The sequence below is a fragment of the Neoarius graeffei genome, chromosome 16 (genome assembly GCF_027579695.1).
Source record: "Neoarius graeffei isolate fNeoGra1 chromosome 16, fNeoGra1.pri, whole genome shotgun sequence".
NCBI classification, from domain to species: Eukaryota; Metazoa; Chordata; class Actinopteri; order Siluriformes; family Ariidae; genus Neoarius; species Neoarius graeffei.
The window spans coordinates 71,936,553-71,950,047 of NC_083584.1; the positions used below are offsets into that span (position 1 = coordinate 71,936,553).

The 13,495-nt window shown below is 40.2% G+C and overlaps 1 protein-coding gene across 3 annotated transcripts in view; it reads left to right on the forward strand.

The window, feature by feature from the left end:
• Nucleotides 1–13,495, forward strand: part of clpb (ClpB family mitochondrial disaggregase) — a 124,525-nt gene that overhangs the window by 38,979 nt on the left and 72,051 nt on the right. For 2 of the 3 annotated variants that reach the window (XM_060943421.1, XM_060943419.1), the window contains exons 4-5: nt 1,738–1,841; nt 5,903–6,031. In XM_060943421.1, coding sequence (XP_060799404.1) covers nt 1,738–1,841; nt 5,903–6,031 — 233 coding nt within the window. The remainder of the gene's footprint in view (nt 1–1,737; nt 1,842–5,902; nt 6,032–13,495) is intronic. The other variant, XM_060943420.1, reaches the window with a different exon arrangement.

Sequence of the window (13,495 nt, forward strand, 5' to 3'; positions counted from 1 at the left end):
TAATGCTGCTGTTGAATGGTCGCAAATTCCCTACAGCCACACCCCAAAATCTAGTGGAAAGCCTTCACAGAATGGTGGAAGTTATTATAACAGCAAAGGGGGAATAAATCTGGAATGGGATGTTCAGGAAGCACATATGGGTATGACGATCAGAGGTACACAAACTTTTAGCCATGTAGTATGTATTGCTACCAGTGAAACCATGGAAACCAACCTAGAGCATCAATAATGCAACAGGAGAGGAGAAATGGCTGCCAGCGTGAACGCAGCATTAGCCTACACACTTCTCATCTGGTCGCACTACAGTTTAGAACGTAGAGCTCAGTCTCTTGCTCTGACATGATGACGTCATCTTGTGCTGTCAGTCAATCAGATGTCCCCGCCCCCAATGCAGCTGTAACCAGTCAGATTACAGCTCTGTGCTCAGAAAGATTTGGTGCTGGGCTTGAATCGATGTAAAATGAATTAGTTGCATTCACATTCATTCACACATTTCTTGTGCCATTTTGATTGATCAGTGCTCCTGTGCTCCTCGTTAATCACAACACGCCACGAGTCACCGTTTCTCGGGACACATGTTCAAACTTGTAACTACAGGACAGTCAGCACCTCAAATACCTTTTAGAAGTATAAGGCTATGTTCACACTGCAGGCTGAAGTGACTCAAATCCGATCTTTTCGCCCATATGTGACCTGTATCCGATCTTTTATTGACAATATGAACGACACAGATCCGATTTTTTTCAAATCCGACCCAGGCCGTTTGGATATGTGGTCCTAATTCCGATCCCTATCCACTCTTTTCATATGCGACTTCAGTCTGAACCGCCAGGTCGCATTCATCCGACTTACACGTCATCAACAAGCCACAAACGTCACTATTCTGCGCTGAAGTAGGCGGCGGGTCTCTCAAAAAAAGTTACAACAACATGGCGCATAATCACGGGCGCAGATAGAGGGTGGGACTCGTCCCACCCAGATTTAAATTCACCTCGTTCGGTCCCCCCCACTTATAGGGAGGAAAAAACGTCTATGCTGTCTTTCTTTCACGGAAAAATCAAAAGACTAATTACCATTCGGTTTATTGAGGTGCACAGCAGTGTATACATAGTTGCAACAACTCACATAAAACAAAGACTGATATTCGGTTGGTTGAGCTGTGCAGACTGCACAGGTTGCGAGCTCGAGCTTGGTTGCTATGGTTACTAACAACAAGTTTGACAGGCATATCGGGGTTGGGGTTGGTTTGCTGGCAGCTTTGTCCCCCCCCAGTTTTTTGTCCCCCCCAGTTCAAAAAACGTATCTGCACCCCTGCGCATGACATCAATGCGAGGGACGCTTCGGGCTGTGAAGGTTCTGAATCTTCTCAATGGAAGGACGCAGAGGTTAGGGAGCTGATTTCCATTTGGGGGGATGCAGCTATTCAAGCTAGATTGGATGGGTCATACCGCAACCGGGCGGTTTTACTTCCGTAAACACTGGCCATGCTCACTGCGTGTGACGTCGTCGTATCCTGCAATGCGCATGCGGAACACTTTTAGGTCGCTTTTCATTCATACTGAGGATCACATACAAGTCACATATATTTGTTAATGTGAACGACCTCACAAAAAAATCGGATTTCACAAAAAAATCGGAATTGAGCATTAAGCCTTGCAGTGTGAACGTAGCGTTTTATCCTAAAAATAGTGTCATGAAATGACCATACACCTGTTTCACTCTCTCTGTGTCTCTCAGTGTGGTGAAGGTTCTGTTGGAGTCTGGTGCTGATCCAAACCTCGGAGATGACTTTAGCAATGTTTATGGAACCGCACGGGATAAAGGCATACACTCACTGGAGGGTAAGTGCACAATTATACACCAACACCTTATTGAAATGTATTGTATTATTGCTGTCCCACACCGGTACCTTTTCTTGTTTCAGTGTGGTGCGATTAAAGGTTCATTTTTCATCCCTTTAATGTGATTCTTTTGCTTGTACACAGTTTACCTTTAAACCATCTCACTAAAACACTACTTAAAATTCAATTATGTACCTTGAAAGATTTCTGAAGGCACAATATTCATGTTTCTAGATGAAAATGTATAATGTAAATACTTTTTTTTTGAACTAGCGACAAGGAAAGCTGCAGTTCAGTCCCTTATCTGAGAGTAATGTTCATGTTCAACAACAACAAAAAAATTCGCATGTGAATGTTTAAAAAGTTGTTTTCAAATTTCAATTGACTGAAACAAACAAAAAAAAATCCTGAACTTTGAGTGACAATGTCTAAAGCGAGATTAAGTAAGAGACTAAATGTCATTTACAGTGCCCTCCACAATTATTAGCACCCTTTCTAAAGATTAGTGAAGAGAGTTAGGAAAAAAAATCCACCTTGTGGTGATGTCACTTCATCTCACACTGAAAAAAATGAGAAAAATCCAACCTTTAATTGAAAAAAATTTATTCAGAGAAAAACAAATCCCTCATCAAGAAATAATTATTTTCAACAAAAACACCATGCCACTATTATTGGCACCCTGCATTTAATACTGTGTACAACCTCCCTTTGCCAGTAAAACAGCACTGAGTCTCCTATAACATTTTATAAGGTTGGAGATACGGAGCAGGGCATCTGAGACCATTCCTCTTTACAGTCTCTCCAGATCATCCAGGGTCCTCGACCCTCTCTTGTGCTCTCTCCTCTTCAGCTCAGCCCACAGGTTTTCACTGGGGTTCAGGTCGGGGACTGAGATGGCCAGAGCAGAAGCTTGATTCTGTGCTCAGTGAACCATTTTTGTGTTGATTTGGATATAAGCTTCAGATTATTGTCCTGCTGGAAGATCCAGTGACGACCCAGTTTTAGTTTCCTGGCAGAGGAGCCAGATTCTAATTTAAATATCCTGGTATTTCATGGAGTCCATGATGCCACTGATCCTAACAAGGTTTCCAGGGCCTTTGGAGGAAAAACAGCCCCAAAACATCACAGAACTTCCTCCATATTTTACAGCTGGGATCGGGTTCTTTTCATTATAGCCATCCTTCTTTTTATACCAAACCCACCACGAGTGTTTATTGCCAAAAAGCTCCATTTGTGTTTCATCAGACCATAGAACCAGTCCAAGTTGTAGTAGTGTTTCACTAAGTTCAGGTGCTTACATTTGCGGTTAACTGACAGAAAAGACTTTTCTGGAAAACCTTCCAAATAATCTGTTGGCGTGGAGATGGAGTCTGATGGTGATTTTGGAGATTTGGAAACCCCAAGATTTCTCTTTGTTGGTGAATTACAAGAAAGTGATCCTTGGGGATTTTCTTTGCCTCTTATCCTCCTCCGCACTGTACGTGGGGGCAAAATAAATTTTTGTCTGGAAGAGGACGTTTGTAACAGTTCCAATTGGTGTCCACTTTTTTTTAAACTAATTATTGCCCTAACAGTAGTAATGGGCATTTTCAAGTGAGTAGCTATTTTTTTTTAACCCTGACTTATGAACTTCAACACACTTCTCCCTCATTTGGTTTGTGTGTTCTCTTATCTTTTCCCATGATGACTAAGGGAATTTGGCCTCTGTCGCACCTCATATTTGTACCCCAGTTAATCAGGAAGTCATGGATTACAGCGTGAAAGTTCCTACACACGCCAGTCAACTCAAATTTAAATGGGAAACATGCTTCAGTTACATTGTGCTCAGTATAATTTCCAGGGGTGCCAATAATGGTGGAACATGTATGTTTGTTGAAAATAATTTCTTAATGAAGGATTTGATTTTCTCTGAATAAATTTATTTCAATTAAATGTTGGCTTTTTCTCATTTTTTTTTTTCCATGTCAGATGAAGTGACTTCACCATTTTTTTTCCTAACCATTTTCACTGTTTGCTGGGGGGTGATTAAACAATTGTGGAGGACACTGTATATACAATTTTTAATTAGAATGAAAAACATGTCATTATTGAGAGAAGTAAATTTAAGTGCTAGTCCATGTAAGACTCTTTTTCTGAATGTTTTTGGGGTTCTGTTGGTTGTGCGCAATGCCAATATTTTGTCGCCTATGTGGGGAGCATATATAGTGAACAGGAAGTTTCTTTGGGATTTGCTCTCACTGTATGTTGGAATTTTCTGTGGATTGTTTTATGCAAAATCAGTGATGACGTTTCTGTCAGTAGAAACAAATCAAAAACGTATTATAAAATAACGATTTTTGCCTACTTGTAAGACGAGTGAATTTTCACCTCCTGCAGTTGAACATGTTGCATTCTGTCATTTAACATCATGCACTCATTAACACAGTCATGTACTTAAACATATTAGGTAATCAAAATAAGTGTAATATTGATAAGTAAACAAACAGCCAGATGTTCTGTCAGTCATCAGCATCACAGTTTCTCAATCATCTTTCCCACAGAGCTTAGAAACTTCCTTTAAAATAATAATAAAATAAAAAGTGTGTTCTTCTTCTCTACCCTCCCTCCCTCTGTGTGTGTGTGTGTGTGTGTGTGTTATTACAAATATCAATTCACTCACGGACAGCGTTATTAAGGCCATCCAAAACACACACTCACACTTATTTGCATATATGTAATCGTCTCATGTTTATTTTTTATTTATTTTTTTATTTTTCATAAAAAAGCACCACACACACCCACATATGCACAATCACACTCACTCAGGCACGCACACAAACACACATGCACACACTGCAGTAGGAGACATATTTATATATGATATGTATATTACACACATTTGTATTGTTGGCAGTTTTTTGGGCCGTCTGGGAGGCCGCCATCCCAGATGCACTATGATGGATGGGCAAGCGAGAAGTGTGTGTGTGTGTGTGTGTGTGAGAGTGATTCGGTGAAGACTGCTGCAACCGCCGTGTGTGTGTGTGCACGTGTGATGGATGGCGTGCTCCTCTCTCCATGACGCTTTATTGAGTTAGCCGTGATTATCCGGCTCTCAGACATTAGTTACCAATGACGACCAGTGTGACAGGGGGAGAGAGAAAGAGAGAGAGAGAGAGCAGGAGGAGAGTGAAGGACAGGAAGTAAGTGTGTGTGTGTGTGTGTGTGTGTGTGTGTGTGTGTGTGTGTAAATACCTAATAAACAGCTTCACACTGTTAGCTCTGTGAATCAGCTCACACATATTTAAAATTGCATGTGTTTGTTGTTTTATGGATTTTAATGCTTGGAGGTTTTATAGTTTTCCTCCTGCTGCTCAATGAACTTCCTCCTTTATTCACTCACTCCATCCCTTTGTTCTCCATTTCTCAGCCCCAGGTTCTATCTCTGGTTTCACCCCCCCCCCCCCCCCCCCCCCCCCATGGTGTTTAAACAGTGAGGATGGCCGACCTGAAAGTGCAGATCAGTATCTACGAGTGTAGGAATTAAAAATAAGTACAAGATCCTGTGAATTGTGACCACACTACATATTCACAAGACAGAGAAACTGTCACACTTCACTTCTGCGAGCACTGAGACTCTACTCACGAGTCAAGGTGAAATTCATGGCACCTTGTGCTCATGTTTAATGACCACATTATCTGTTACTGCTCTGCATGCTCAGGTGTGTGTGTGTGTGTGTGTGTGCACGCGTTCTCATGCTCTATTAAACGCACTGTGAAAACCAACACCATAACATGTGAGACATAAAACTCAGCATGAGGAGTTCTTCACAGCAAAATAAAAGTCCCTGGTTTATTAACACTCAGTATGTTACTCATCTCAGTGTATTGATCAATGTCCAAAAAAAAAAAAAGAGTACTTGTACTCTGTGTAAAAGGTTGTATCAATTCAATCATCACATCAATTACAACCCTTATTCTTACTGTTGTTGTATTTTTATTAATTATTATTATACTAATAATCACAAGACCAATACTGTAGTAATGAACAATATATATATTTTCTTTGTATGTCTCACTCTCAGTGTTGGTGATGAGGGAGGATGAGTTCAGTAATCGTCTCAGCACTCGAGCCAGTTTCCGTGGTTGCACCCCACTTCATTACGCTGTACTCGCTGATGACCTCCGGACTGTGCGCATGCTCCTTGAGGCAGGTGAGGTCAAAGGTTAAGTCACACCTGGCCCTACTATAGAGTACACACACTCTCACTCCTTAACCAGGTCCGTAAACAAGTGACCCTGAGGCAGTTAGGCTCAAGTTAACCTTTAACCTCTGGGAGAGAAGAGCCACAGGTCAACTGACATGCTCCAGAGGGTGTCAGGAACAGTGTGCGCGTGCAGGGGTGGTCTTGGCACTAGGACCCTATGTATATGTGTAGCGGATACACACACACACACACACACACACACACACACACACACACACACACAGTGGTGCTTGAATTTTTCTGAGCTCTTTAGAATTTTCTATATTTCTGCATAAATACTAAAGCATCATCAGATTTTCACACAAGCCCTAAAAGTAGATAAAGAGAACCCAGTTAAACAAATGAGACAAAAATATTATACTTGGTCATTTATTTATTGAGGAAAATGATCCAATATTACATATCTGTGAGTGGCAAAAGTATGTGAACCTCTAGGATAAGCAGTTAATTTGAAGGTGAAATTAGAGTCAGGTGTTTTCAATCAATGGGATGACAATCAGGTGTGAGTGGGCACCCTGTTTTATTTAAAGAACAGGGATCTATCAAAGTCTGATCTTCACAACACATGTTTGTGGAAGTGTATCATGGCACGAACAAAGGAGATTTCTGAGCACCTCAGAAAAAGTGTTGTTGATGCTCATCAGGCTGGAAAAGGTTACAAAACCATCTCTAAAGAGTTTGGACTCCACCAATCCACAGTCAGACAGATTGTGTACAAATGGAGGAAATTCAAGACCATTGTTACCCTCCTCAGGAGTGGTCGACCAACAAAGATCACTCCAAGAGCAAGGCATGTAATAGTCGGCGAGGTCACAAAGGACCCCAGGGTAACTTCTAAGCAACTGACGGCCTCTCTCACATCGGCTAATGTTAATGCTCATGAGTCCACCATCAGGAGAACACTGAATAACAATGGTGTGCATGGCAAGGTTGCAAGGAGAAAGCCACTGCTCTCCAAAAAGAACATTGCTGCTCATCTGCAGTTTGCTAAAGATCATGTGGACAAGCCAGAAGGCTATTGGAAAAATGTTTCATGGACGGATGAGACCAAAATAGAACTTTTTCGTTTAAATGAGAAGCATTATGTTTGGAGAAAGGAAAACACTGCATTCCAGCATAAGAACCTTATCCCATCTGTGAAACATGGTGGCAGTAGTATCATGGTTCGGGCCTGTTTTGCTGCATCTGGGCCAGGACGGCTTGCCATCATTGATGGAACAATGAATTCTGAATTATACCAGTGAATTCTAAAGGAAAATGTCAGGACATCTGTCCATGAACTGAATCTCAACAGAAGGTGGGTCATGCAGCAAGACAACGACCCTAAGCACACAAGTCGTTCTACCAAAGAATGGTTAAAGAAGAATAAAGTTAATGTTTTGGAATGGCCAAGTCAAAGTCCTGACCTTAATCCAATGGAAATGTTGTGGAAGGACCTGAAGCGAGCAGTTCATGTGAGGAAACCCACCAACATCCCAGAGTTGAAGCTGTTCTGTATGGAGGAACGGGCTAAAATTCCTCCAAGCCGGTGTGCAGGACTGATCAACAGTTACCAGAAACATTTAGTTATTGTTGCACAAGGGGGTCACACCAGATACTGAAAGCAAAGGTTCACATACTTTTGCCACTCACAGATATGTAATATTGGATCATTTTCCTCAATAAATAAATGACCAAGTATAATATTTTTGTCTCATTTGTTTAACTGGGTTCTCTTTATCTACTTTTAGGACTTGTGTGAAAATCTGATGATGTTTTAGGTCATATTTATGCAGAAATATAGAAAATTCTAAAGGGTTCACAAACTTTCAAGCACCACTGTGTGTGTGTGTGTGTGTGTATATATATGTGTGTGTGTGTGTGTGTGTGTGTATATATATATATATATATATATATATATATATATATATATATATATATATATATATATATATATTAGGGCTGCAACTAACGATTATTTTGATAATCGATTAATCTATCGATTATTTTTTCGATTAATCGATTATTAATCGGATAAAAAGGAAAAAAAAGCAAAATTTGATTTCCAGCATTTTATTTAATTAACCAAACTGTCTTTGTTCAAAAGTTGTTTCCAACTAATGAAAAAATTAAATGTATGCTACATTGAGTACAAAAAAAAATAAAAATTTTGTAGCAGCTGAATTAATGTAAAGAAAATAAAATCACATAAAACAATCTTTTTTTATATAGTGCAACCACCATTTCTTTATATTGTTTTGTCAAACAAAATCCTATTGAAGTCTTGAATTTTAAGATGGTGAACAGTTTAAATAACTGTAATGAAAAACAAATGAACATTGGGTAATGCTGTCATGTGCTGACAATAATCGGGAAGCTGCGCACATTTGTGCAGCCTGAGCGGCAGGACTGCGCAAATGTGCACAGCTTCCCGATTTAAACTGTTTTTTCCTCATCCTTATACTTCCTGTTTCATGGACTGTAACGGATTTGCTTATTTAGTCATTTTAATACAGAATTTACTTTGAAATTATAATCAGACACTCCAACGTGCTTCCTCTTCAGGTGCTCTTTCAGCGATGTTGTGCTTCCGTGCCACGCGAGATCAGCTCTGCACATTTTGCACCTAACGCTGTTCTTTGAAGGCGTTAATGTAAAGTGCTCCCATACTTTTGATGACTTGGGTCGGACATTTTTCTCTCTACTAACGTTAGCCTCCTCCGCCATTTTTCAAACGCTTCTTCCAGGTGAGCTACACAAAGCACGGCATTGGTTCGCTTCTCCTGCTTCTTCTTTTACGGCGGTCGGTATCCAGCTTAATGGTGCTTTACTGCCCCCACATTAGGGAGTAGCAACTGCACTTATGTGTATGATAATGTAGACACAACTAATCGACTATTAAATTAGTTGCCAACTATTTTAATAATCGATTTTAATCGATTTAATCGATTAGTTGTTGCAGCCCTAATATATATATATATATATATATATATATATATATATATATATATATATACACACACACACACACAGGTAGTCGTCGACTTACGACCGATGCAACTTAAGACCGATCGACTTTATGACCGTCTGGTTATGACTGGCAAGTGTTTCCCAGCTGAGCTAGCTCCTGGCAGCGCCCAGCATCCAGCCTCTCGCCGCGTACAACAGTTTCCGCCCCAGCTCCTGGTTTATGAAACGAGCAAATCCTCCCGCCAGCCTGAGCGCTGCAACAGCTGCTGTTGACGTAGATGACCCACAGCCAAGCACCAGTGATGCCAGCGGTCACTAAGTTTTGTATTTTGCTATGTTTTACATTTGTATTTTGGTATGTTTCAAACCAAAATGTTTTCTATTTTTCACCCCTGTATTTCGTATTTTTTATTTTGCATATGAGTGATTCCACGCTTATGGGTACTGAAATGGGGACATGAACTTATTTTTAAAAATTCACCTAAAACCATTTCTTTTTTTTACCATCAGGTCACAAAACATGTAATCTTTAATGAATGATATCTCATCTCATTATCTGTAGCAGCTTTATCCTTCTACAGGGTCGCAGGCAAGCTGGAGCCTATCCCAGCTGACTACGGGCGAAAGGCGGGGTACACCCTGGACAAGTCGCCAGGTCATCACAGGGCTGACACATAGACACAGACAACCATTCACACTCACATTCACACCTACGCTCAATTTAGAGTCACCAGTTAACCTAACCTGCATGTCTTTGGACTGTGGGGGAAACCGGAGCACCCGGAGGAAACCCACGCGGACACGGGGAGAACATGCAAACTCCACACAGAAAGGCCCTCGCCGGCCCCAGGGCTCGAACCCGGACCTTCTTGCTGTGAGGCGACAGTGCTAACCACTACACCACCGTGCCGCCTAATGAATGATATGTTAAAAGATAACTTTAATTTTCTGAGGTGTAATAAAAACATATTTATATGCCAAAGTCAGAACGTAACAGAAGTGTTGTGGACATATATATTCTCAATTTTAACAATGTAGAATTACTTTTTGAAACATAGGAAGGTGATGTTTTAGCAAATATAATTAATAAACATGTGTAGTAGAATAAACATACACATTCTTTTAATAAGATTAACATGGTATATAGCTAGATTGTAATTAATTTGTAACAGACGCGAGATGGACAATCGTAACAGAAGTAATGTAACAGACATCATTTTGGAACTCATAGGCTTGACTTTGGCATATAAATATGTTTTTATTACATCTCAGAAAATTAAAGTTATCTTTTAACATATCATTCATTAAAGATTACATGTTTTGTGACCTGATGGTAAAAAAAGAAATGGTTTTAGGTGAATTTTTAAAAATAAGTTCATGTCCCCCATTTCAGTACCCATAAGCGTGGAATCACTCATATATTAAACGAATTGTACTGTACGCAGTGTAGTATGCAGTGTTTGACTTAAACCAAATAATGAGCCAAGGTAATGAAATAAGAAAATATTGATAAAATAAGACTTTAAGATGATTACAATATCATTACACATCACAATATACTTACGTTCATTTAACATACGCCGACTTACGACCAGATCGGTTTACGACCAGTCAGTCATAACCAAATGCAGTCGTAAGTCGACTACCTGTGTGTGTGTGTGTGTGTGTGTGTGTATTTTTTATATATATGTGTAGCGGATACTAATGTAGACCCACACCCTTGCTGGGCTTGTAATGGATTGTTCTGTTTTGCTGCTGTCTGATAACGTAACCACATGAAGGCAGAGTGGTGCAAGCGATGCAGGAGGCTACAGTGCAGTGAAGTGGCTACTGTGTGTAATTTTTCTGAATGTTAAAAGGATAAATGAAATAAAGCTTGTTCTTATCTTTTGCCCCAAAATAACTAAATTTGTTTGTGTGTGTGTGAGTGTACACTGCATGGCTGTTTTCTGTCCTCGGAGCTGTAATCAGGTTGGATGTCTCAGTAAAGAAATAAAGAAATCATCATCGTGCTATTTTTTTTTTGTCTCTGTACAAGTATGCAAACGCTCCTCCTGAGTGAAAAATGATGGAAATAATGTGAAATGAAAAATTGCATGCATGCGGTCAAACGGACACTCTGCGTGTCAGCCTAGTCTCAAAATCTCTCTCCAGAAATGAAATAGTTCTCCTCAGACATTAAATGTATTTCCAAATAAAATGGAGGACTTTTACATAAATAGTTTTTTTTTTTTTTTTTTTTTTATCAAAAACAATCAGATTAGTGATTAAAAAGCCCATTACCCAGAGGCCTCGGCAGCAGGAGGCCACGCCCTGGCAGACAGAGCAGCGTCAGATGTCAAGAATCATCGATCAGAGCAATGACATCATCACCGCAAGACAACTCCAGTAAAGTGCACAGCAGAGAGAATGGAAGTAAATTCTTATTATCCTGTGGAACTGCAGTGTGTCTGCAGCACCGGGTTCTCCACATCACACCATTAAAAGTGCTTTCTTTTTCCATAGCTCTGTGTGTGTGATATATATTAATTACACACACTCACCGGCCACTTTAATAGGAACTTGTTCTTGATTCTAAGACTCTCCTGTTCTTGGCTGCAGGAGTGGAACCCAATGTGTTGTTCTGCTGTTGCATGCTTTTCTGCTCACCATGATTGTAAAGAGTGATTATATGAGTTACTATATCCTTCCTGGCAAAAAGGCTTGAGCCAGTCTGTCCATGTTCCTCTGACCTCTCATCAACAAGGCGTTTGTTTCCACGCACAGAATTATTGCTCACTTGATGGTTTTTGTTTTTTTGCACCATTCTGTGTAAACTTGAGAGACTGTTGTGTGTGAAAAACCCAGGAGATCAGCAGTTTCTGAAATACTCAAACCAGTCCATCTGGCTCAAACCAACACCCATGCCACAGTGAAAGAAAGCCACACTTTGAGATCACAATTTTTCCCATTCTGATGTTTGAAGTGAAAAGTAACTGAAGCTCTTGATTTGTATCTGCGTGATTTTATGCATTGTGCTGCTGTCAAGGGATCGGCTGATTAGAGAATTGCAGAGAACAGCAGGTGTACAGTATGTGTGTACCTTATAAAGTGGCCGGTGTTGTGTGTGTGTGTGTGTGTGTGTGTGTGTGTGTGTGTATAACATTGAGTTAGAAGGTGTGTCCAAACTTTGTTTTATATTTATATATATATAAATTAATGTTGTGTGTGTGTATGTGTGTGTATATATATTAATTACAGTCAAGCCAGAAAGTCTGCACACCCCTTTCACCTTCTCCACATTTTATTATGTTATAGACTTATTCTAAAATACATTGAGTTCACTTTTTGTCACAAAATTCTACACAAAATAGCCCATAATGACAAAGTGAAAGCAGGTTTTTAGAAAATATGCAATTTTATTTTACTGACAAAAATAGGTTATTTAGGGGATACATATCTGTACACACCCTTTGCCTTATACTTGGTTGATGCACCATTGGCAGCAATTACAGCTTCAAGGCATCTTGGGAAAGAAGCTACGAGCTTGGCACACTTGTTTCTGGACATTTTTGCCCATTCCTCTTGGCATATCCTTCCAAGCTCTGTCAGGTTGGATGGGGAGCATCGGTACACAGCCATTTTCAGCTCCTTCCACAGATGTTCAATTGGATTCAGGTCTGGGCTCTGGCTGGGCCACTCAAGGACAATCACAGACTTTCTTCGAAGCCATTCCTTTGTTTTCTTGGCTGTGTGCTTCAGGTCGTTGTCATGTTGGAAGGTAAACCTTCGCCCCAGTCTGAGGTCCAGAGCGCTCTGGAGCAGGTTTTTTTCAAGGACTTGGTGTACTTAGCATTCATCTTTCCCTCTGTCAGGACTAGTCACCCCGTTCCCACTGCTGAAACCTGGTCAGAATCCGAGAAGGGGACGAGTGGAAGATGGCTTTGAGTACTACTGCTGGCCATTTTGAGTACCTGGTGATGCCTTATGGCCTTTCTTCAGCACCAAGCGTCTTCCAGTGTCTAATTAATGACGTCTTAAGGTATATGCTGGGAAAATACGTCACAGCATACATAGATGGCGTATTAATTTACTCCCCCGACGAAAACAGTCATCATGAGCATGTCAGATCCGTACTCTCCCGCCTACTTGAGAATCATCTCTATGTACAACCCCAGTTCCAAAAAAGTTGGGACGCTTTGTAAACTGTAAATAAAAATGCATTGCGATAATTTGCAAATCATGGAAACCTTATATTTCATTGAAAATAGTACAAAGACAACATATCAAATGTTGAAACTGACCAATTTTATTGTTTTTTGAAAAATATATGCTCATTTTGAATTTGATGTCAGCAACACATTTCAGAAAAGTTGGGACAGAGGCAGGTTTACCACTGTGTTGTGTCACCTCTACTTTTAACAACACTCTGTAAACGTTTGGGAACTGAGGAGACCAATTGCTGTAGTTTTGAAAGAGAAA